This window comes from Panicum virgatum, chromosome 3N (genome assembly GCF_016808335.1).
Source record: "Panicum virgatum strain AP13 chromosome 3N, P.virgatum_v5, whole genome shotgun sequence".
Taxonomy (NCBI): Eukaryota; Viridiplantae; Streptophyta; class Magnoliopsida; order Poales; family Poaceae; genus Panicum; species Panicum virgatum.
The window spans coordinates 27,751,325-27,773,803 of record NC_053147.1 but is presented as its reverse complement, the minus strand read 5'-3'; the positions used below and the strand labels follow the sequence as shown (position 1 = coordinate 27,773,803).

The following is a 22,479-nucleotide window of genomic DNA, read 5'->3' as shown; positions in this document are numbered from 1 at the left end:
ATTGGTACATTCTTTTGGCCTGTGCTGTGTTTTATGCAGAGTTATTTACAATTTGTAGATGAGTATTCTCATTGTACCACTTTATTGGATAGGATCTATTAACTAAATTGTTCAGACTTTGTTGCTTTGCTTGTAGTTGTACCAATGTGTGTTTTATAATTTGTTAGTATGATTAGGAAATTACAACAGACAATTTCTCCAGTGTTGCTATGATTAAGCTAATTCGGGTTATGGATCTATTCCACAATTCCATGTACCTAGACATGATTCCATTTTATTTCTTGGTGGTCTACTTTCCTAGGATGTTTTACATGCAGAATGTCATTTTGTTGTTTGTGGTATTCTTTTATTTACTAGCATCCGGAGTTGCCACAAACCTAGCTTTATGCTGCAGTTGTGCTTCTGTTGACATTCTAGATACCTTTATCTGGGGTGTTTCTATTTATATTCTTTATTCTTAGTTTGCAAGTCTATATTATCACTATAGAACTAACTTAACATTATCCTGTGGTTATGTTCCCAACTTTTCTTGCATAGGAACATACAACCTTTGCGATTTGATTCATCTAAAATGTGTACGAAACCTTCGACTGCCTGATGAAGACCTACGGTTTCCTTACACCTGAGTTCTGGAAGGAGACCAGCTTCACCAGGACCCTATTCCAGTAGTTCACTGATCTGCTAGCAATCCCTACCAAGGGTCTTATGCTTGAGGCCCCAGTTGAGACAGTAGAGGCTTAGGATGTTGGAGTAAAGAGTTCTAGTCGCTTTGAGTTGTCTAATGCACTTTCTATATCATAGTTAAGAACTTTGGGAGTCAACTTTGGGTTTTGCTTTGCCTGGACATTGCTATTTTCTATCAAGTTTTGGATCATGGTGCGATGCTACTCCTATAACCTATCGGTGAATGCTACACAATTGTCTCATCATTCATCTTACATTTTGGAGAGCTATTGGTCACGGTTACATTGGTTAATTGGTGGTGGATACTTGAATTGTTGACGCATTTTATTTTAATTGCCTTTGTGCTATGGGTGGTGTTCTGTGTCCTTGATAGGTATTTGGCCACTGTGCCTTTAATTTAGCATAATCTGAGAGCCATCGCTGATGTTTGGCTGGTTATAAATTCTATGGTTGCTTGTTCCCCGCACTTGATCTGGTTGCAGTTTTTTCCAACTTCTGGTCCTGCCGTGCGTCGCTGTACGCCCCGTCTGTGAAACTGCCAGCATCGACGGCAGCCGGAGCCTGCATCAGACCCAGCCGAATGGTAGGCATAACCCATGGGCATCCACCTCTGGTGGTGCGGGTTGGAGTGAGCAATTAAATTAAATCTATGGGTTGGATTGGGTTGGTTAATCATTTTCATTGGCTGTGGGTAGGGGTGGGTTTTAACCCATTAGCAAGGCTATCTGCTGCAAGTCAGGACATTGTGTACACCCTGATGATTTCCCAAGGCTAAAACCAGATTTGTGTCTACTTCACAACTCCTTTTGTGCAAGATGAATGCCCTTGGTGTTATGGTTGGAGTGGTGTGAAGATCTATAACGAACCTGAAGAACAACACAGATGAGGATGTGTTTCCTAATTTCCATGACAACTATTTATTGCATCCTCCTCTACCTACATATGGATAATCCCAACCCACAGATGTGCAGAGCTAATTTGTTGTAGTTTTCTTCTTATGAATTTGAGTTTAGGTGATTAGAGTATATATCTAACATATGTGTCTGTGAGCATATTGAGATCCTACTATACCTTTACTGTACATGGCTCAAGTACTGATGTCATATGAATTGACTAGCTCATTTTGTTTTGTTGAGAAAGGACGGTGACTAAGGCAATGTGACTTTTAACCTTGATCACAATAGAAAAGTTGTGTGCAAGATCACCACTTGATCTTACCTGGTGCCAGGTCATCTAGGCACAAGGTACGAATTGGAAGAATGAGTGCTAAATTATTTTAACCTGTTGCAATGGGCATATGGTGTTGAGTCCATAATATCTTTGTATGGCTACAATTATTTACGAGCTCCTTACTTCCTTGTGGAACGGCAAGGCCAAGAAAATCATGATGTAAAACTTTATATGGGCCTCAATTCAAGGAGTATCATTTGTTTGAAGCAACAAAAATCTTTACATCTATAAAAACATAGGGCTTTCTACACCATTTTGTAATGCCATTATACCAATTATAATGTGCTGCCTTATTAGCAATCCTCAATTCTTGACATAAAACCATTTACTACCTGTGGTTCTGACAAAGAACAAACGGCATAAAGTGGCTTCCTTGTAACAAACAAAACAAAGGTGGGATGGTTAAGATCTGACGAATATGATCCATCGAGAACTTAACTTCACATCATATGCAATCTTATGTTATACTTGATACAAAGGTCATGCTTCAGCAGATTTGATCCGGACCAAGGTCGATTGATAAGCTTCACAACCTTATTGCATCCTCACTTATGCCCTAACTTGAGAGTTAGTTTGTTAAAACTCAACCAAGAAAATGTTCGAAACTTTCCAAGTGTTCCCTGAATTCCTTTATAGTCATCATCTGTAATTAATTTGCTCTATTGTGTCGCATTTCTTCAGGATAGTTTTGTCAAACTATCCTTTTATGACTTGTTTTGGTCATCCAGATTCTGCATTTGCCTTTAGTTGTGCAATACGGGTTGAGAAAATTTTGGGTTAGAATGATCATATGATGTAACTCCTTTATAGGTTGTAGGGTGTGTTTAGATCCCCCCCCCAAATTTTACACCCCGTCACATCAAAGGAAATCTTGTTACTTAGGAGTATTAAATAAAATCTATTTACAAAACTTTTTAGACAGATGAGTTGTAAATCGCGGGACGAATCTAATGAGCCTACTTAATCCATGATTTGCAATAATAACGCTACAGTAACCATCCGCTAATCATAGATTAATATACCCCATTCGATTCGTCTAACGATTTACAACCTATCCATTCAAAAAATTTAATAAACATATTTTATCTAATACTCCTAAATGGTAAGATTCTCTTTCAAAAAACTTTAGGGGAGGAACTAAACACAGCTCTTATGCATCATGGGTTGGTGCATACAGACGGTGGTCACATAATTCTATGCACTAGACACATCATGATCATCCTACATTTTGGAGAAAAGTATTGATGCATGGGTATTCAACTGAATACCCAAAATTTTGGAAAAAAGTTTATATACATAGTGTATAACATGTATATGTATCAAAAAGAGAAATTAACATCATTAAACATTCTTTCCAATCTCATATTGCCTCTTGGGCTCAAATAGCTCACCTCTGAATCTCATTTTGATATTTAATTATGTGCAATAAATTAAATCTATATTTTATTTGTGTTGTCGATTTTTTTTTCATCATTAGAAAATTCTGAATACCCAGACCCCAAATCTAGAGCCCACCCTGCTACCAAATGGTCGAAAGGTGGCTGACGTATAGCACAATTTCAAGGGTAAAAAGAAGAGCTTAAGATTTGGTTGTTGCCATCTAGAAGATCTCTGGCAAGATGACGTGAATGCTACCAAAACGAAGAAGAATCCAATAATTTCTGCTACAGAATGTGGTAGTAGTTGCTTTGAACTTTTGTATCAGTGGCTATATATGTTGATTTCTGCTGTTGTCAAAGGTATCTTCATCAACCTGCCAAAAAAAAAAGGTATCTTCATCAACAATGTCGTCTAGCTTGCTGTTAGGAGCCAACCTCCCAAGCACTACGTTTCTACTAGCTAGAATAATCTTACATTTGATACTTTAAAGTTCTCGGAGAGGAATTTCAACATTTGGGATTGATACCCTACTTCAGGTTATAGTTTGGAAAAGTTCACTGTTTTGAATTATTTTAGGAAAAAATGGGGGCGAGAAGTGATTTTACACTTTCACATGGGATGCGATAGTAGTATCTGGTAGCTGACAAAGCAAGGAATTGATGTGATAGTATCTGCGAGCTCCAGTAATAAAAAGTGAACGGTGATCCAGACACAATACATGTACTATATACAGTATAGTTCAATGGCCTCGATTCTCTTGGCTGCATGATCACGATCATGATCGTCACACTTGCTTGTATCTTCCTGTGACACTAATTCCAGCTCCAAGACACTAATTTCTTTATAACTTTTAATAATGCTTGTGCATGTGCAGGTGATTAACTAACATACGGTGTAGTTAATTGTCTTATATATAATAATCCTCCTTAATTACACTACACCATCCCATTGGCTGCGCCTCCGCCATTTCTCTGGAGAGATGAGAGCTCGTACTCCTTGTCATGGTCGTCGTGTTCATGATCCGCCACCTCCAGCGGCTTCATGGTGTAGAAATGGAAGCAGACGAGGAAGTAGCCGAAATTGAGCAGCATGATGCAGGTGACGAGCCAGTAGTAGTTGTCGATCCTGCCGCGGTTGATGTTGTCCTGCAGCCACTCGCCATGGCCGCGCGTGACGCGCTGCACCACCGTGACGAGCACCGTGCCCATGTAGTTGCCGATGGCGCTGGCGAGCCAGAAGAGCGCGACGGCGCTGCTGCGCATGCTCTCGGGCGCCTGGTCGTACAGGAACTCCATGAGCGCCACCGACGAGAAGGCGTCGCCGATGCCGTGGACGGCGAACTGCGGCACCAGCCAGAACACGCTGAGCGGGACGACGGCGGCCGGGGCGTCCAGGAGCCCGTGCCGGGCGGCGGTGTCGCGGCGCTTGGTCTCCACGAGCGCGGCGGAGGCGACGCTGAGGACGGAGATGGCCAGCCCGACGCCCATGCGCTGGAAGTAGGTGATCCCGGACGGCAGGCCCGTGACGCGGCGCGCCAGGGGCACGAAGACCCGGTCGTAGAACGCCAGGGTCACCAGCATGGCCCCGGTCGAGAAGATGGACAGGGTCGCCGGCGGGAACTGGAAGTGGGGCCCGATGTGGCGCTCCATGGTGCGCGCCTGCATGATGGTGAAGGTGTAGTTGTGCGAGCCGGCGGTGGCGAGCATGATGCCGGCGGACCAGATGGGCAGCAGGCGGACGAGGGACTTGAGCTCCTCCACGCGGTGCACCGTCGACAGCCGCCACAGCTTCGGCTGCCCGGAGTCGGAGACGTCGCCCGGCGTCACTATGGCTGCCCGGTCGAAGAACCTGAGGAATTCACAGAAGAGGTTCATTGCCTCAGTGGTGGCTCCCATCTCAACATCTCAGTGCAAGTGTGAATGTGACATGTTTTAAATCTAAAAAAACAAAATCATACTGATGAGCAGTGAGCATGGAGAAGAATCTAGAGTACAAATAAATGTGAAAAAGCAGGTAAGTTTAAAGCCGTGCACTGCATTCCCTTTTATGAACTGATAACGTAACCACCGCAAAAAGAAAGTAGCCGACAGGTCGATCCCCATTCAGGCACGCAGGCATCAGCTTGAAACACATCACGTGCACGCTATCTTACAGCCCAATTACGGGTTACTAGTGCACATCAAAAGCATACGCGCGGAGCACGGCAGATCAAGGGGAGTGGAGACTGGAGACTTACGTGAGCTGGTTGGTGTGCAGCAGCCTGCCGTTGGTGGAGATGAGCGCGTCGAGCTCCTTGTCCTGGTAGAGCATGCCGGGGTCCTCCGGCACGGCGACGCTCCGCTTCCTGAACGCGGCGGCGACGACCTGCGCGAGCCGCGTGAACGGGCTGCCGCCGGGCTTGAGCAGCACGTAGATCGGGGAGCCGACCAGGAACACCACGATGGAGACGAGCATGCCGAGGGCCGGGATCCCGAAGCCCCAGCCCCAGCCCACGTTCTCCTGGATGTACACCACCACCGTGAACGCCAGCAGCATGGCGAGCCCCATGGTGAAGAAGTAGAGGTTGAAGTAGCGGCGCTTCCGCTCCGCCGCCGCCTTGTCCTGCTGCTCCTGCTCGAACTGGTCGGCGCCGAACGCCACGACGCAGGGGCGGATGCCGCCGGAGCCCAGCGAGGTGCAGAGGAGCGAGAGGTACAGCACCGCGAGCTGCAACCCGGAGGCGCGCTGGCACGGGGTGGCCGGCGGGGAGCACGGCGGCGGGCGCAGCCGAGGGAGGAGCGCGGACACGACGAGGCCGACCATGCCGACCTGGTACATCGCGGAGCCGGCGATGATGGTCCAGAAGCGGCCGGCGAAGGAGTCGGCGGCGAGCGCGCCCAGGATGGGCGTCATCGCGGACGTGCCGCCGAAGTTGGTCAGCGTGTTGGACGCCTCCACCAGCGGCAGGTGCAGCTGCTGCGTCAGGTACGTGATCAGGTTGGCGTTGAAGCCGGCCATGGCGAACCGGTCGCAGACCTCGCTCGCTGCAATGGGCAAGCCATGAATAACGAGACCATCAGAAAAAAAAAATCACCAAGCCAAGAACTACAATTACTCTGTCACAACGTCTATTCTTATCGGTTCACAAACTCATTTCTCATCGAATTTACCATCATTTAGCCAATGTTTAAGATGTGAAAATAGAATTCAGTGAGGGGAAAAAAATGAACAGAGCGCCCACTCCAGGTTACACGAAAACTGAAAGCGAATAAGGAAACAAACAAGACAAACATACTGGCACCGGCGATGCCCATGCCCGGGGTCTAGAATTCCAAGAACAGAACTGAAAGTGAATAAAGAAACAAACAAGACATCGCCGACCAAAATGTAAATAAACATCCGTACGTTTGTCTTGCTTCATTTCTTAACCAGTAATTGTGCGGAACTCACCTAGTATGAGCGGCATGGTCCTGAAGCCTCCCTTCCTCCTCCTCCTACTACCCTGCTCATCTCCATCTGCCTTCCTATCCACTGCTGGCGCTGTGGTCGCCATGGCAGGCAAGCTGCAGAGAGCTGGCAGAGAACAAGCTAGCCCTTTGTACTTTGGGGAGCAGTGAGAGTGAGTGATCGAGGCCGGTGCTGGTGCTCAAGCAGCGCCAAGGCCCTTGCGAAGTTGCGATGGACTGTGACCTTCACATGCCCCTACATGTGATGCGAGGATGGTGCCACATATATATAGACACGCCGAGGCAGCAGGAGACAAGCGTCTCAGCGGCGCCCAAGGGACAAGGGAGACGATGGCGTTTCCTCCATTTTTCTTTTTCCAGGAACCAGGTGCACGATTCGTTGGGTGAGATTTTATATTTCAGACGAGAGGGGGGAACACCCTAGGCTATCAACTTCGTTCGTGGCCCGGTCAGTGTTTGCGCACCCAGCGAGGCCTTTTGTTACCATTTTAAATGGTCATGGGACGATGCTTCTTCCATTGCTGGGGGCTGATCGTCACTATCTCACAATTGTTACTTATTCCAGTAGAAAATAGTTGTTAGTTTGACTTACGTGCATTGTACGTTAAGCCTAGCATGTCAATATCTCGTTTAACACATTTCAAACTTATTTTTGAGAATGATACAAAGGATTTTAAAACTTTGATAGATGCTGCATATATTGCTTATACTCTATATACTATCGGCCCTGGAGAGGGCGTACTCGGAGCAGCCCGCCGCTCCCCGAGCGTTCCTCAGGCGCCACGTGCCCCGGAGAGAGAAGCCTGACACAGCCTGTGGATTTGCCGCGCCCACGTGCCGCAGTCGTAGCGCCTCGGTCCGTCCGCGCCCCGCCGGAGAGAGAGGGGAGAGGGAGGGCCAGCCTGCTGCCGCCGCGAGGAGGGAGGAGGAAGAAGGAGGCCGGTCGCGCGCGCAGGGGAGGGGGAAGGACGCCCGGCGCGGCGAGGAAGTGAGGAGAGGGGTGTGCCGATGGGGAGGGAGGCCGCCCCTGCTCCTCCTCCTCCGAGGACCCACGCCGCTCGAGGCCCGCCGCCGTGCGCGGATTCGGCCGGCGAGGAGGCGAGGCCGGTACTCCCCCCCACCGCCCGAATCTGCTCGTGAGCACCTCAGCCGCCGTCGCCGAAGAGGACTGGCCGCCGGGAGCAGGGGCGGGGTGGTGGCGGGGCCCCGCACCTGCAACGACGGAGTCCCACTCCGGCCGCCGAAGCCATGCCCGCCGCCGTGATGGCTCCACCTCGCTGCTGCTGGGGACGGCCACCGGCGCCGCGAGGAGCCGCTGACGGCACCTTCGCCGGCACGATGTGGGCGGGGAAGACAGCTCGAGGCCGGCCGAAATCCCGCACGCCGTGGCAGGTCCGCTCCGGCTGCCCGGCGTCTCCAATACGGCCTCCCACAAGGCCTCTCCGCTCCGCTCCGGCCGCCGCGCGCGCAGGGGAGATGGCGGCGCCGCGCGGCGAGGCAGGAGGGAGGAGGGGGGCGGAGCTCGAGCAGGCCATGGATCCGCCGTGGCCCCGCGCGGCTTGGGAGGGGGGGTGCTCGCCGCCGGCGGAGGGAGCAGGGAGAGGGCGGCGGAGGGAGTAGAGTGAGGAGGTGGAGGCGGAGAAAATGAGACAGAGACGGCCGGCACGGTCGGTGGAGAGAGAGAGAGAGAGAGAGAGAGAGAGAGAGAGAATGGGGAGGGAGGGGGTGGCGGTGGGGGATAAAGGAGAAAAAAATTGATAAGCGGACCCTATTGCTGGTAGTTGGTATAAAATAGAAGATATAGAGGATCATTAGTGCGGAAAACATGCATATAGAGGATAGAATTTCGATAACTAGGTAGAAATATTTTTTTTGAGGATAAAAATAAAATACCACGAGTGCGGACGGTCTAAACCCGTCACCATAGGACGCGGTACGAGCCGACCTGCGGCACCGCCCTCCAACATACCTTTGTTCCTACATAACCGTCAACATATCAACCATTTTGCTCCACAATTCTAACTGGGCGCGGCGTAGCGCACGGTTTACCTAGTTAGTTATTATCAATCAACGGCTGGACTACTGTCTCCACGACCATATCACTATCTAAGGCCCTGCTAGCTGTTTGCAAGCAACATTATATAATCTAGCTTATAGGTGATGAATGATAAAATCTGGATTATTATAAACTTGAGAGAAATAATCTGAAACAAGTATATTGTTTTCAGCAGCTTATGGGTTATTATAATCTAGGGATGTAGATTATATATATAATCTGGTGAATAAGCTGGAGTGTTTGTTTCCTTGTGAGATTATTTTTCAGATTTTAAGCAAACAAACAGGGCCTAAAATAATAATTATTTGTGTCTAGAGGGAGTACTAAAAAAAGTTAAGAGAGTCCCTTAGAGCTTTTATGTTGATCCTGAGAAGAATCTTAGACATTCAAGTTCAAAAAAAAATCTTAGAAATTCTCAAAAAGGAACAAATGAAACATTAGACAGTCAAATTTTAATAATCATACATAATAAGTACTGTTACTAGTGGTAATTTCGTAAAATGCCGGCCAGCAGCTGTGGATTCTAATAACCACTGGCACTATATGGCCATGGTATCTTATCCAGCTTTGTTTTATTACTATCATCTGCATTGTTTTTTTATAATAACTATCATCTGCATTTGGAACTGTAAAAAAGTTAAACCAAAGTATCTTTAATACATGCTTCTAGATTAACCACCTCCATCATTACAAGAACAATTAAAATAAAATACCTTTGTCACCTACTTCTTGTTTCCAACACCCGCACAGTGCGGGAAGCCTACGGCACTGGGTACACACCTCTGTCACCTACTTCTTGTTTCCAACACCCTGACATATATTAACCCAAATTAAGAACAATAAAGACTTTGCATATACCATTATTAAAAGCCAAACTAGAAAACTTTAAATACTTGCTTCTAAATGATCCACATATATAAAGCATCATAACAAAATTAACTTAAATGACACCGTCAAATATTGTTGGACATGCTTTTTACTTAAACACTGATTTGATTGCTTACTCGTCGATGGTGTGGTATAGTGCAGAGACCAAACTAAAAGTAGAAGAATTTTTTATGGGTCATTGGGAGGTACCAGTTCTTCTATTGTGTGGTGGCAGCATGTATATGGTGAATATCATGAATACGAAGAGAAACCAAGTAAAAAAAACTTCACAAAAGATTCAGAATCAGTAGAAAAATAAGTAATAAACACATGCAAAAGGTATCGTGGTAGTTGATTGCATCGAATTAGAAACAGAGCTTCCAGAATGCTCTCAATACGCTAGTATAAAATGCTTGCCTAACAGTGCCTTTTTCCAAACCATCTTTGATGGGAGTTGGACCATACTAAGGTTCTGTCATGTACATCGCAAAGCAAAAATAGGTCAGAAATTAAAATCAGCACCGAGCCATCAGGAGCCCAGGACAAGCCAATCGAGCTCGGCCGGCCCTGTGTAAGGATCACCGGGGTGTCCGACCCTAGAGGGGGAGGGGGTGAATAGGGTCGCTAATCGCTTTTTAACCTAGGGCTCAATCTACTTGCAAACGATAAACCTAACACGTCCTACACATGCTAGTTATGACTAAGGTTTATCTATGCAACTCTCTACTTACCCCTAAAAACTTGCAACCTATAGCCAATCCTAATCAAATTAACTAGGAAAGTAAAGGCACACAAGAAAGAGTAAATGCGGAAACGTAATAAGGTAAGTAAAGAGACAAGTGCAAGAGGGATGCAAACTCCCGAGTAGACACGGTCATGTAACGTGGTTCGGCACAAACGCCTACGTCCACGGGACACCGAGGCTCTTCCGATCACCGTCTTGCACTACGCCACCAAGGCGATGCCGGCAAGCAAAGGCAAGTGCGCACAAGACACCGAGTCTAGAGCACCGCCACCGTCTCTCTCGGTCACCCGGCCGAAATCCACTACGGAGCTTCTCCACCAAGGAGGGGGCCTCCTCTTCCCCCGCACAAAGTGTCGTTGCCACTCCACACCAAGACGGAGGGTCACACGACGGATCACAAGTTGCTTGCCGCAGCAAGACTTCTCTCAAGGGAGCTTTCGCAAGAACTAATCCCTAAACAAGCACTAAGCACTCTCACAAGTGTGCTTAAGCCTATATGATGTACAATGAAGCTCTATGGTGGTTGGAGATGTTCTTGGGTGTGTTTGGGATGTTCAGCAACTCCAGCACGCTTCAAATGGCCGGGGTGAGGCGTATATATAGGCCACCAAGTCTTGTAGCCGTTGCTCCAACGGTCAGCTGAAAATCTGCTACCACCGGAAGAACCGATGCCTCTTGGTGGGGTAGCGTCGGTTCATCCGGTCACTCACAACATGAAGTAGCCGTTGAAGTCCTGACAGCTGACGCAGAGACCACCGGTTGAACCGATGCAATGCACCGATGCCTCACCGGTTCAACCGGTGCTGAAAGAATCTTCTCCTAGATGCTGACGTCATTACACCGGTGGTATGCACCGATGCACCATCGGTTGAACCGGTGCTGAAGAAACTTCTTCTGGGCACTTGACATCGTCTCTGGTACAAAGGACGGCCATTGCACCGATGCCCTATTTTGGACCGTCGGTTCAACCGGTGCCTATAGGCTGACTTGGCTTCGATTCCCTTCTGCACCAAAGTATCAAGGCGTCGGTTCTTCCGACTACCATCGGATGCTCCGATGCCCTGGCGTCGGTTCTTCCCGTAGGGGCAGTCCATCGGGCCTTGCTACGCCTATATTCTCTTTCTCTTTGTCATCACTTGAACCTAAAAGCCTGAGAATGATCATCTTAACAATCATATTAGTCCAAGTGTTGTGTTGTCATTCGATCACCAAAATCACTCGAAATGGCATCAATGGTGCCATGTTCGTTACACCCTGGCCTGAGCATATAACAGAACTGCTGGGTTCCAAGTTCCCTAGCTACCTTCCATCATGGAAGTTCCATGTCGGGGAGGCCACCAGCGCCGGCCCGAATGGAACTCCCCCGCTAGGTGCTAGCTACGCGCAGGCCAACCCGTCCATGTCGTCCGTTCCGTCTCCACGTCGGCCGTATAGCCGACGGGCGACGGCGCCTGCCCATTCCCATTTCCGGGCGCGTGGGCGTGGCTGAGCTGAAATGCCCGAAAACGCCGGAGGGTCTCGTCGCCGAGGCGAAGGCTAGAAGCGGGTTACAGTGACCGGCACCGAACCGGAACGCATCCATCAGCCGCGCGCACCTGGGAAACGAAGCCAATTGGACGTTCGCCGGTGGGGATGCGCGGCGGCGACGCTGCCATCTGCGCGGAGGCAGTGTGTGACGGAACCGCCAAATTAAAACTCTAATTAAGCGTAATGGCCGTCATTTGAACACATCAGGCTCATTGGCTTAATGGCTTAATTTGGCGATCCTTTCGCAACCCACGTCCCGATCGAAACATCACCGATAGTCCCACGCGAAGGTGGGCGCAGATGGTACAAGCACGACACATAATTGAATATACAACAAATATACATAGAACTTGACCTTAAGTTTTACAAACCGAGTTTGAATAAATACATAATTCACAAACCTTTCAATACTGAAATCCTGGTTCGTCTAAAGGAACGGGGCCTACAGCTACCAAAAGTGAGCCCTAGAGAGATCCCTAACTAAACGTCCGGCTCCACGACCACCCATCCCTCTGCATCCCGGCGGATGAACTTGGCGCAGCAGGGACAGAAGTCTACGTCTGCGTGCCCTGAAATAATGTTGGCAACAAACCCTGAGTATTCTAATACTCAGCAAGGCTTACCCGACCAGTGGGTATAACTTAGCCCACATAGCTAGACATGCAAGGCTTTTGGCTGGTGGTTATTTTGCGGAAAAAGCAACTAAAGTAATTCCTTACTTTCATTATTTTAGCTTCAGATTCTATATAAATTAACTCTCATCTCATATTCGCAAAGACCTACTATAGCAAACATGGTGACGCAAGCAAAATAATTCGATGAGCTCAATATTTTATATAAACATACCTAACTCATATTCTATATTTTTGCTACGGTGTGACAAAGAGACCAAGGCCCTCATAACCGCGAGACACGGCGAATCGATCCGATTTAACCTTGCAAGGTGGACCTAACCAACACGGCACGTATTTGCCCCGTCGGACTATACATACCAACCATTCCCCTCCCCGCCTCGAACTACAGGAACCAGCCCAACGACATATGGTCAGCCGAGCTCAACGTGAGACCACCAAAAGTAAACACATGTATCCCAATTCTCCGCGACTACTCGACTCGCCCCAGGAGTTGGGTGCGGGTTCCTGTACTTTCGAAGCAAGGCAGTACTCGGCTTACCGGTTTCGACTACCTCCTACTCCCGGCATGCGGTTAGTACAGTTCAATCCCCGATCAGCACTGCCACATCCACCGGTCCTTAATCGACACAGACAGGGCTAAGACACCCAGGAACCCTGTCCTGCTGCCATACCTATCCATCATCCCCGCCCGGTCTCACATTTCCATGTTCATTTCGAAACCAAGCTCATATACTGAATTATATAAAGATATTAACGTATCTCGCGAGTAACCGGAAATTACTCGACTCCTAACATCCTACATCTCGCGAGTGCAGGAGACCACTCGTCTTCTACCGGTAACATTAAGCTTAGCACAACTATCGTCCTATACATGCTAGTATAACTTCGGGAATCCTATGAATCATGCAACTAGGGTTCCAAACAATTCCTGAACTTAATGCACAAGTAGTAGAAACATACATAGGTGTCTTAATTTAAAATACTAGGATGTGCACCGGGGCTTGCCTTGCGCCTGCTGCTCAACACTGGGGCCAGACGGGCCTTGGGCCGGGTGCTCACACCTCTCCTCTTGGGCTTGCGTCGTTTGCTCTTGTGGTGCCGCGATCACCTCAAAGACGGCTCCCTCAGATGCGGATGCTACACGTATGCATATGAATTAAATGAGTGCAGCCCAAGAATGTAACTAGTTTACTTTAACTGAAACACCCTGCGGACTGTCCGCGCCCGAGTGGCGGACTGTCCGCCGCACTATCCTACCAACCCAGCAGAGGCAACAACGTCTCTGGAACTTTTTCCCATTTTACCTGCGGACTGTCCGGCCACCCCTAGCGGACCGTCCGCAGTTCAAGTACTCAACCCACCAGAGACGAAAACGTCTCTGGACAATTTCCTAGACTCTACTGCGGACTGTCCGCGCCCTAGTAGCGGACCGTCCGCAGTTCACCCCTGCGGACCTCCAGAGACGACATCGTCTCTGGAACAAATTTGAGCCTCAATGGCGGACCGTCCGCTCCCCGATAGCGGACTGTCCGCAGTCAATCTTGCAAAAACAACCAGAGGCAACATCGTCTCTGGACAAAACTAACCTGACCGGCGGACCGTCCGCGCCTCCCAGGCGGACCGTCCGCGATAACTAATTTCTGACCTTCGCCCTAGGCGGCAGCAAGGGCGGCGGCGACGGCGGAGGCCGTGCTCCGGTGCCGGCGACACGCCATGGAAGGGGAAAAAGGCTGGGAAGCATAAGAAACTCACCACGAATCCATTCCCGCGGTCGGTTCGAGTGGAGGGCGACCGGAGAGGCGGATCGGCGGTGGAACTGAGCTTCAACACCTCCAATGGCGTCCGGCGGTGGTGGGAAGGATTTCGGCCGTGAGGAGCCGGTCTGGAGGTTTGGGAAAGTGGAGGAGGGGCTAGGGAAGGTACTCGCGCAAGGAATCGAGTTAGGATGGCCGGAGAAGGGAGATCGAGGGGAGAGGGCGACGTCGAGGCGAGCGGTCTAGAGTCGCTCGGTTCTGGACGAAATGAGGAGGAAGAGAGATCTGACCAGCGGGTCCCACATCCGTCCAGATAAATATCTGGCGATGCCTCGCGGACTGTCCGCCGTCACCTCGCGGACTGTCCGCGTGGTGGTTGTTACAACCCTACCCCCTAAAAGAAATCTCGCCCCGAGATTTAAGGAATAGCTAAAGGGAGAGTTATAAATTGGTGTGTACCTTGATAGACTTGTAGCAATTCCGGACATTTAGTCCGAACAAATTCCTCCGTCTCCCAAGTAGCTTCCCGCTCGGAGTGATTGCTCCATTGCACTTTATAGAATTCACTGGTTTGATTCCGAGTGACCCTGGTTTTGTGATCAACAATTTTGATTGGGTATTCGGGATAGACAAGATCGGGTTCCACTTGTAGTTTCTCAATGTCAAGCACCTTCTCTGGAACACGGAGGCATTTCTTGAGCTGAGGTACGTGGAATATATTATGAACCGCGGATAAGTGGGCAGGAAGCTCCAAACGGCATGCCACTGGCCCACATTGCTCAACAATAAGAAAAGGCCCAACATAACGAGGTGCGAGCTTTCCTTTCACCCCAAACCGTTGAACCCCTTTCATTGGAGATACCCGCAGATAGACATGATCCCCCACTAGAAACAGGGTGGATTGACGCTTCTTGTCCGCATAACTCTTTTGTCGGGATTGGGCAATCTTCAAATTTTCCTGAATGACCCGAACCTGCTCTTCTGCTTCATTCACCATATCGGGCCCAAAGAAAGTTCTCTCCCCCGCTTCTGACCAATTCAAAGGCGTCCTGCATTTCCGTCCATATAAGGCCGCAAATGGAGCCATCTTGATGCTTTCTTGATAACTGTTGTTATAAGCAAACTCGGCCAATGGCAAGCACTCATCCCATTTCTGACTGTAGGTGAGCACGCAAGCTCTAAGCATGTCCTCTAATATTTGGTTTATTCTCTCTGTCTGACCGTCAGTCTGGGGATGATAAGCCGAGCTGCGGAGGAGCCGAGTGCCGAGGGCGGCATGAAAGTGCTCCCAAAACCGGGCAATGAACTGAGCACCCCGGTCTGAAATGATTGTTTTTGGAATTCCATGAAGACTCACAATGCGATCTATATATAGCTGAGCGTATTGCTTCGCCGCATGTGTGGTCTTTACCGGTAGAAAATGGGCCGACTTGGTGAGACGATCTACAATAACCCATATCGAGTCATACCCCTTGGAAGTTTTGGGTAGACCGACGATGAAATCCATACTAATGTCTTCCCACTTCCAGGATGGAATACTCAATGGCTGCAAGGGGCCGGCTGATCTCAAGTGGCTAGCCTTAACCCTCTGACAGGTGTCACATTCTGACACATAACTTGCGATTTCCCGCTTCATCCTTGTCCACCAAAACCGCTGTTTCAGATCCTGATACATCTTGTTGCTGCCAGGATGGATAGAATACCTAGAGAGGTGAGCCTCATCAAGAATTTGTTTCCGGAGTTCTAAATCCTTAGGTACCACCAGCCGGTTCTTAAACCATAACACACCCTCGCCATCTAGCTGAAAACATGTCACACGAGGGTCACTTTCCATGAGCCTCTGCCTAATCCTTTCCATGCCAATATTATCTCTTTGAGCGGCAATAATTTGATCCCGCAGTGTTGGAGTGAGGGTAATATGAGTAAGTGTACCCTCAGCTACTATAGCCAAATTCAACTTCTCCATCTCTTGGCATAGAGTTGCATGCATAGGGGTTACTGAGATACACTTGCAACTTGCCTTTCTGCTCAATGCATCTGCTACCACATTAGCTTTGCCCGGGTGATAGTGGATTTCCAGATCATAATCCTTAATCAATTCCAACCACCGTCTCTGGCGCAAGTTTAGCTCATTCTGAGTAAAAATATACTTTAGACTCTTGTGGTCGGAGTATATATGCACAGGATTACCCAGAAGATAATGATGGCAAATCTTCAGCGCATGCACCACTGCTGCCAATTCCAAATCATGAGTGGCATAATTCTCTTCGTGTCGCCTAAGTGCTCTGGAAGCATAAGCTATCACCCGCTGATCTTGCATAAGGACGCAGCCGAGGCCCGTACCTGATGCATCACAATAAACATCAAATGGTCGAGTGATATCTGGCTGAGCCAGGACAGGAGCAGACGTCAGAAGTCTTCTCAAGGTCTGGAAAGCCTGCTCGCAATTGTCGCCCCAACTAAATCTCACTCCTTTCTTGAGTAATTCGGTCATGGGCCTAGCAATTTTTGAGAACTCCGGTACAAACCGGCGATAATATCCTGCTAGCCCAAGAAAACTTCGAATCTCAGGAACAGAGGTAGGAGCCTGCCAATCCAGGACATCCTGAATCTTGCTAGGATCAACAGAAATCCCTTTGTCCGAGATGATGTGGCCCAAGAACTGGACTTCCTTGAGCCAAAAATCGCATTTGCTAAATTTGGCATACAGCTTGTGCTCCCGCAGGCGCTGAAGCACAATGCGGAGATGCTCTGCATGCTCTTCTTCATTCTTGGAAAATATAAGAATGTCGTCGATGAAAACAACGACAAACTTATCTAGCTCGGGCATGAATACCGAGTTCATGAGGTACATGAAATGAGCAGGGGCATTGGTTAGCCCGAAAGACATGACCAGATATTCAAAAAGTCCGTATCTGGTGGAAAAAGCTGTCTTGGGAATATCCTCAGCTCTAATCTTTATCTGATAATAACCAGAGCAGAGATCAATCTTGGAAAATACTTTGGCCCCGAATAGCTGATCAAACAGAATATCAATCCGGGGAAGGGGATATTTACTCTTGATTGTGACAGCATTTAGAAGTCTGTAGTCCACACACAACCTGAGGCTTTCATCCTACTTTTTCACAAAGAGTGCAGGACAGCCCCAGGGTGACTTGCTAGGACGGATGTAGCCCTTATCAAGCAATTCCTGCAATTGCTTCTTTAGCTCTGCTAGCTCATTGGGTGGCATCCGGTAAGGTCTCCTAGATACCGGTGCCGTACCCGGTTGCAATTCAATGGCAAATTCCACATCACGGTCCGGTGGCATTCCAGGCAAATCATCCGGAAAGACATCCGGATATTCACACACCACTGGTATGTCCTCTAGCTTCTTGCCCTCAGCGTGGTGCACCGCATGAGTCAAAGACGCTGGAGCCCTCAAATTCAAAGTCATACTACCATGAATAGAGGAGTTGATGTGCACGGATTGTGAGGTCGTGTCCAGAGTAACTCCCTGACCCTCCATCCAGTTCATACCCAATATAATATCTATCCTTTGGGTTGGTAACATTATCAGGGCCATAGGGAAAATTTTTCCTTGCAACTGCAGGGGTACTTGCTTAACAAACTGATTGGTGATTAACTTTCCCCCAGGCGAATGAATGTGGTATGGCTTGGGCATGCTTTCAATTTTTAATCCCAGTCTAACAATACACCCCTTGCTAATAAAGGTATGAGACGCCCCTGAATCAAATAATACTGTAACGGGTTGTTCATTTACTGAGAACGTACCCGCCATCACTGGAGCTCCCTCAGGAATACCCTCGAGGGTGGTGTAGTGCACCTGCCCCGGCTTGAAGTGGGCCACTTGCTGCTTCTGACCCTGCTGGCTCGACTGCTGGCCTTGCTTGGGTGGCATTGGGCAATTCCGTGCAAAGTGACCCGGCTGCCCGCAGTTGTAGCACGGAAACAGATTGGGGTGCACCCCCGGCTGCTGCACCCAGACCTTCTGCTCATTCTGCTGAGGAGCAGGAGGCCTGACCGTCCCCTGTGGCTGAGTGTACTGAGGGGGCCTGTATCCCCACTGCTGCTGTGGCTGGTGCTGAAAAGGGGCTCGCGGTGGGCCCGACTGCACCAAGCGAAACCTCTGAGGGGCACTGCTAGAGGACCCCGCTGCCGGCGCCTTTCTCTTCTTTTCTGCCTTGTGAGCTAGGTGGGCGTCCTCCTGTATGATAGCCCCGTTGACTAGCTCACTGAAACTGTCGAACCTGACCATCGCCAAGCGATCCTGGAGCTTGGTACTGAGCCCCTGCCTGAAACAGGCCTGCTTCTTCTCGTCAGTGTCCACATGGTACCCAGCATACTGTGAGAGAGTGTTGAATGCTTGGGAGTACTGTAGTACACTGTTATTTCCCTGCTTCAGGGCCAAGAACTCGGTGAGCTTCCTTCTAATCACCCCCGCTGGAATGTGATGTGCCCTGAAGGCTTCCCGGAACTGTGCCCAAGTGAAACGGGTGTCCGCGGGGAACATTGCCACATGATTGTCCCACCATGTGCGTGCTGGGCCCCTAAGCTGCTGAGCGGCAAATCCTGCCTTGTCCCCATCATTGTACTGGTGTAGGGTGAATTTGGACTCGATAGTCCGAAGCCAGCTGTCTGCCTCCAGCGGTTCATCCGCTTTATGGAAGAGCGGTGGTTGAGTAGCCAGAAACTCTGGATATCCAGGAGCAGGCGGCTGATGGTGATGTCCAAGCTGCGGCGCTCTGCCCTGCGCCACGAGCTCACGGAGGAGTGCCGTCTGCTCATCGCGCCCAGTGAGCATGGCCGCAATGGCCTGGGCCAACTCAGGAGGGTTCGGTGGTTCTCCCATTCTGCATTCAACCATGACGAGGTTAGTTCCATCATCCAGATAAATCAAGACAAAACCGATAGCAATTAATCCTTGCAAGTCATGGCACAATGCAGAAGGTAGGGCTTCAAAACAATTCTGAAGGATACTAGCAGGCGGGGCCAGGCGATCGATCGGCGCCACCAATTGGTCTGACCGAGCTGCCCGGGTCCAGCCGAAATTAGTACGGCGGACCGTCCGCAGTACATGGGCGGACCGTCCGCTTCCCAAAATCCTAGTCGACCGGACTGTCCGCGGAGAGTCTGCGGACCGTCCGCCGTGCGCACTGTCAACCAGATTCAGTTCCACCGGCTCTGGTAAATTTTTCTCAAGGTCCGGCGGACCGTCCGCGGGTCCTAACCGAACTGTCCGCTGAACATGCCTCGCGACAGTGCCTCGGGTCCGGCCGACGACACTCTCGCAACCATTCACGCCCCCCTACCAACCCTCTCGATCCGTACGACATCTACCAAGGTCCTTAGGATCGTAGACTCACACCCCCATCAATTCCCACGGAAAAACCCCAAAAACCTTACAAAAATGAGATGCATGCTCGCCCTACGCACAAAACCCATTTTTATATTTTTAGAAAAACTCGAAATTTAGTCACGCCTGTACCACCCTCGGTGGGTTTCGGCTCTGATACCAGCTGTGACGGAACCGCCAAATTAAAAATCTAATTAAGCGTAATGGCCGTCATTTGAACACATCAGGCTCATTGGCTTAATGGCTTAATTTGGCGATCCTTTCGCAACCCACGTCCCGATCGAAACATCACCGATAGTCCCACGCGAAGGTGGGCGCAGATGGTACAAGCACGACACATAATTGAATATACAACAAATATACATAGAACTTGACCTTAAGTTTTACAAACCGAGTTTGAATAAATACATAATTCACAAACCTTTCAATACTGAAATCCTGGTTCGTCTAAAGGAACGGGGCCTACAGCTACCAAAAGTGAGCCCTAGAGAGATCCCTAACTAAACGTCCGGCTCCACGACCACCCATCCCTCTGCATCCCGGCGGATGAACTTGGCGCAGCAGGGACAGAAGTCTACGTCTGCGTGCCCTGAAATAATGTTGGCAACAAACCCTGAGTATTCTAATACTCAGCAAGGCTTACCCGACCAGTGGGTATAACTTAGCCCACATAGCTAGACATGCAAGGCTTTTGGCTGGTGGTTATTTTGCGGAAAAAGCAACTAAAGTAATTCCTTACTTTCATTATTTTAGCTTCAGATTCTATATAAATTAACTCTCATCTCATATTCGCAAAGACCTACTATAGCAAACATGGTGACGCAAGCAAAATAATTCGATGAGCTCAATATTTTATATAAACATACCTAACTCATATTCTATATTTTTGCTACGGTGTGACAAAGAGACCAAGGCCCTCATAACCGCGAGACACGGCGAATCGATCCGATTTAACCTTGCAAGGTGGACCTAACCAACACGGCACGTATTTGCCCCGTCGGACTATACATACCAACCATTCCCCTCCCCGCCTCGAACTACAGGAACCAGCCCAACGACATATGGTCAGCCGAGCCCAACGTGAGACCACCAAAAGTAAACACATGCATCCCAATTCTCCGCAACTACTCGACTCGCCCCAGGAGTTGGGTGCGGGTTCCTGTACTTTCGAAGCAAGGCAGTACTCGGCTTACCGGTTTCGACTACCTCCTACTCCCGGCATGCGGTTAGTACAGTTCAATCCCCGATCAGCACTGCCACATCCACCGGTCCTTAATCGACACAGACGGGGCTAAGACACCCAGGAACCCTGTCCTGCTGCCATACCTATCCATCATCCCCGCCCGGTCTCACATTTCCATGTTATTTTCGAAACCAAGCTCATATACTGAATTATATAAAGATATTAACATATCTCGCGAGTAACCGGAAATTACTCGACTCCTAACATCCTACATCTCGCGAGTGCAGGAGACCACTCGTCTTCTACCGGTAACATTAAGCTTAGCACAACTATCGTCCTATACATGCTAGTATAACTCCGGGAATCCTATGAATCATGCAACTAGGGTTCCAAACAATTCCTGAACTTAATGCACAAGTAGTAGAAACATACATAGGTGTCTTAATTTAAAATACTAGGATGTGCACCGGGGCTTGCCTTGCGCCTGCTGCTCAACACTGGGGCCAGACGGGCCTTGGGCCGGGTGCTCACACCTCTCCTCTTGGGCTTGCGTCGTTTGCTCTTGTGGTGCCGCGATCACCTCAAAGACGGCTCCCTCAGATGCGGATGCTACACGTATGCATATGAATTAAATGAGTGCAGCCCAAGAATGTAACTAGTTTACTTTAACTGAAACACCCTGCGGACTGTCCGCGCCCGAGTGGCGGACTGTCCGCCGCACTATCCTACCAACCCAGCAGAGGCAACAACGTCTCTGGAACTTTTTCCCATTTTACCTGCGGACTGTCCGGCCACCCCTAGCGGACCGTCCGCAGTTCAAGTACTCAACCCACCAGAGACGAAAACGTCTCCGGACAATTTCCTAGACTCTACTGCGGACTGTCCGCGCCCTAGTAGCGGACCGTCCGCAGTTCACCCCTGCGGACCTCCAGAGACGACATCGTCTCTGGAACAAATTTGAGCCTCAATGGCGGACCGTCCGCTCCCCGATAGCGGACTGTCCGCAGTCAATCTTGCAAAAACAACCAGAGGCAACATCGTCTCTGGACAAAACTAACCTGACCGGCGGATCGTCCGCGCCTCCCAGGCGGACCGTCCGCGATAACTAATTTCTGACCTTCGCCCTAGGCGGCAGCAAGGGCGGCGGCGACGGCGGAGGCCGTGCTCCGGCGCCGGCGACACGCCATGGAAGGGGAAAAAGGCTGGGAAGCATAAGAAACTCACCACGAATCCATTCCCGCGGTCGGTTCGAGTGGAGGGCGACCGGAGAGGCGGATCGGCGGTGGAACTGAGCTTCAACACCTCCAATGGCGTCCGGCGGTGGTGGGAAGGATTTCAGCCGTGAGGAGCCGGTCTGGAGGTTTGGGAAAGTGGAGGAGGGGCTAGGGAAGGTACTCGCGCAAGGAATCGAGTTAGGATGGCCGGAGAAGGGAGATCGAGGGGAGAGGGCGACATCGAGGCGAGCGGTCTAGAGTCGCTCGGTTCTGGACGAAATGAGGAGGAAGAGAGATCTGACCAGCGGGTCCCACATCCGTCCAGATAAATATCTGGCGATGCCTCGCGGACTGTCCGCCGTCACCTCGCGGACTGTCCGCGTGGTGGTTGTTACAACCCTA

The 22,479-nt window shown here is 49.6% G+C and overlaps 1 protein-coding gene across 1 annotated transcript; it reads right to left on the bottom strand.

Annotated features, from left to right (window-relative positions):
* Nucleotides 1–3,950: 3,950 nt before the first annotated feature.
* Nucleotides 3,951–7,103, bottom strand: LOC120665483 (protein NRT1/ PTR FAMILY 3.1-like). Its single transcript, XM_039945062.1, has 3 exons — nucleotides 6,724–7,103; nucleotides 5,531–6,317; nucleotides 3,951–5,142 (listed from the first exon to the last, which is right to left on the bottom strand). The coding sequence occupies exons 1-3, from the start codon at nucleotides 6,824–6,826 to the stop codon at nucleotides 4,230–4,232; spliced, it is 1,803 nt and encodes a 600-aa protein (XP_039800996.1). The 5' UTR covers nucleotides 6,827–7,103; the 3' UTR covers nucleotides 3,951–4,229.
* Between the last annotated feature and the right edge of the window lie 15,376 nt (nucleotides 7,104–22,479).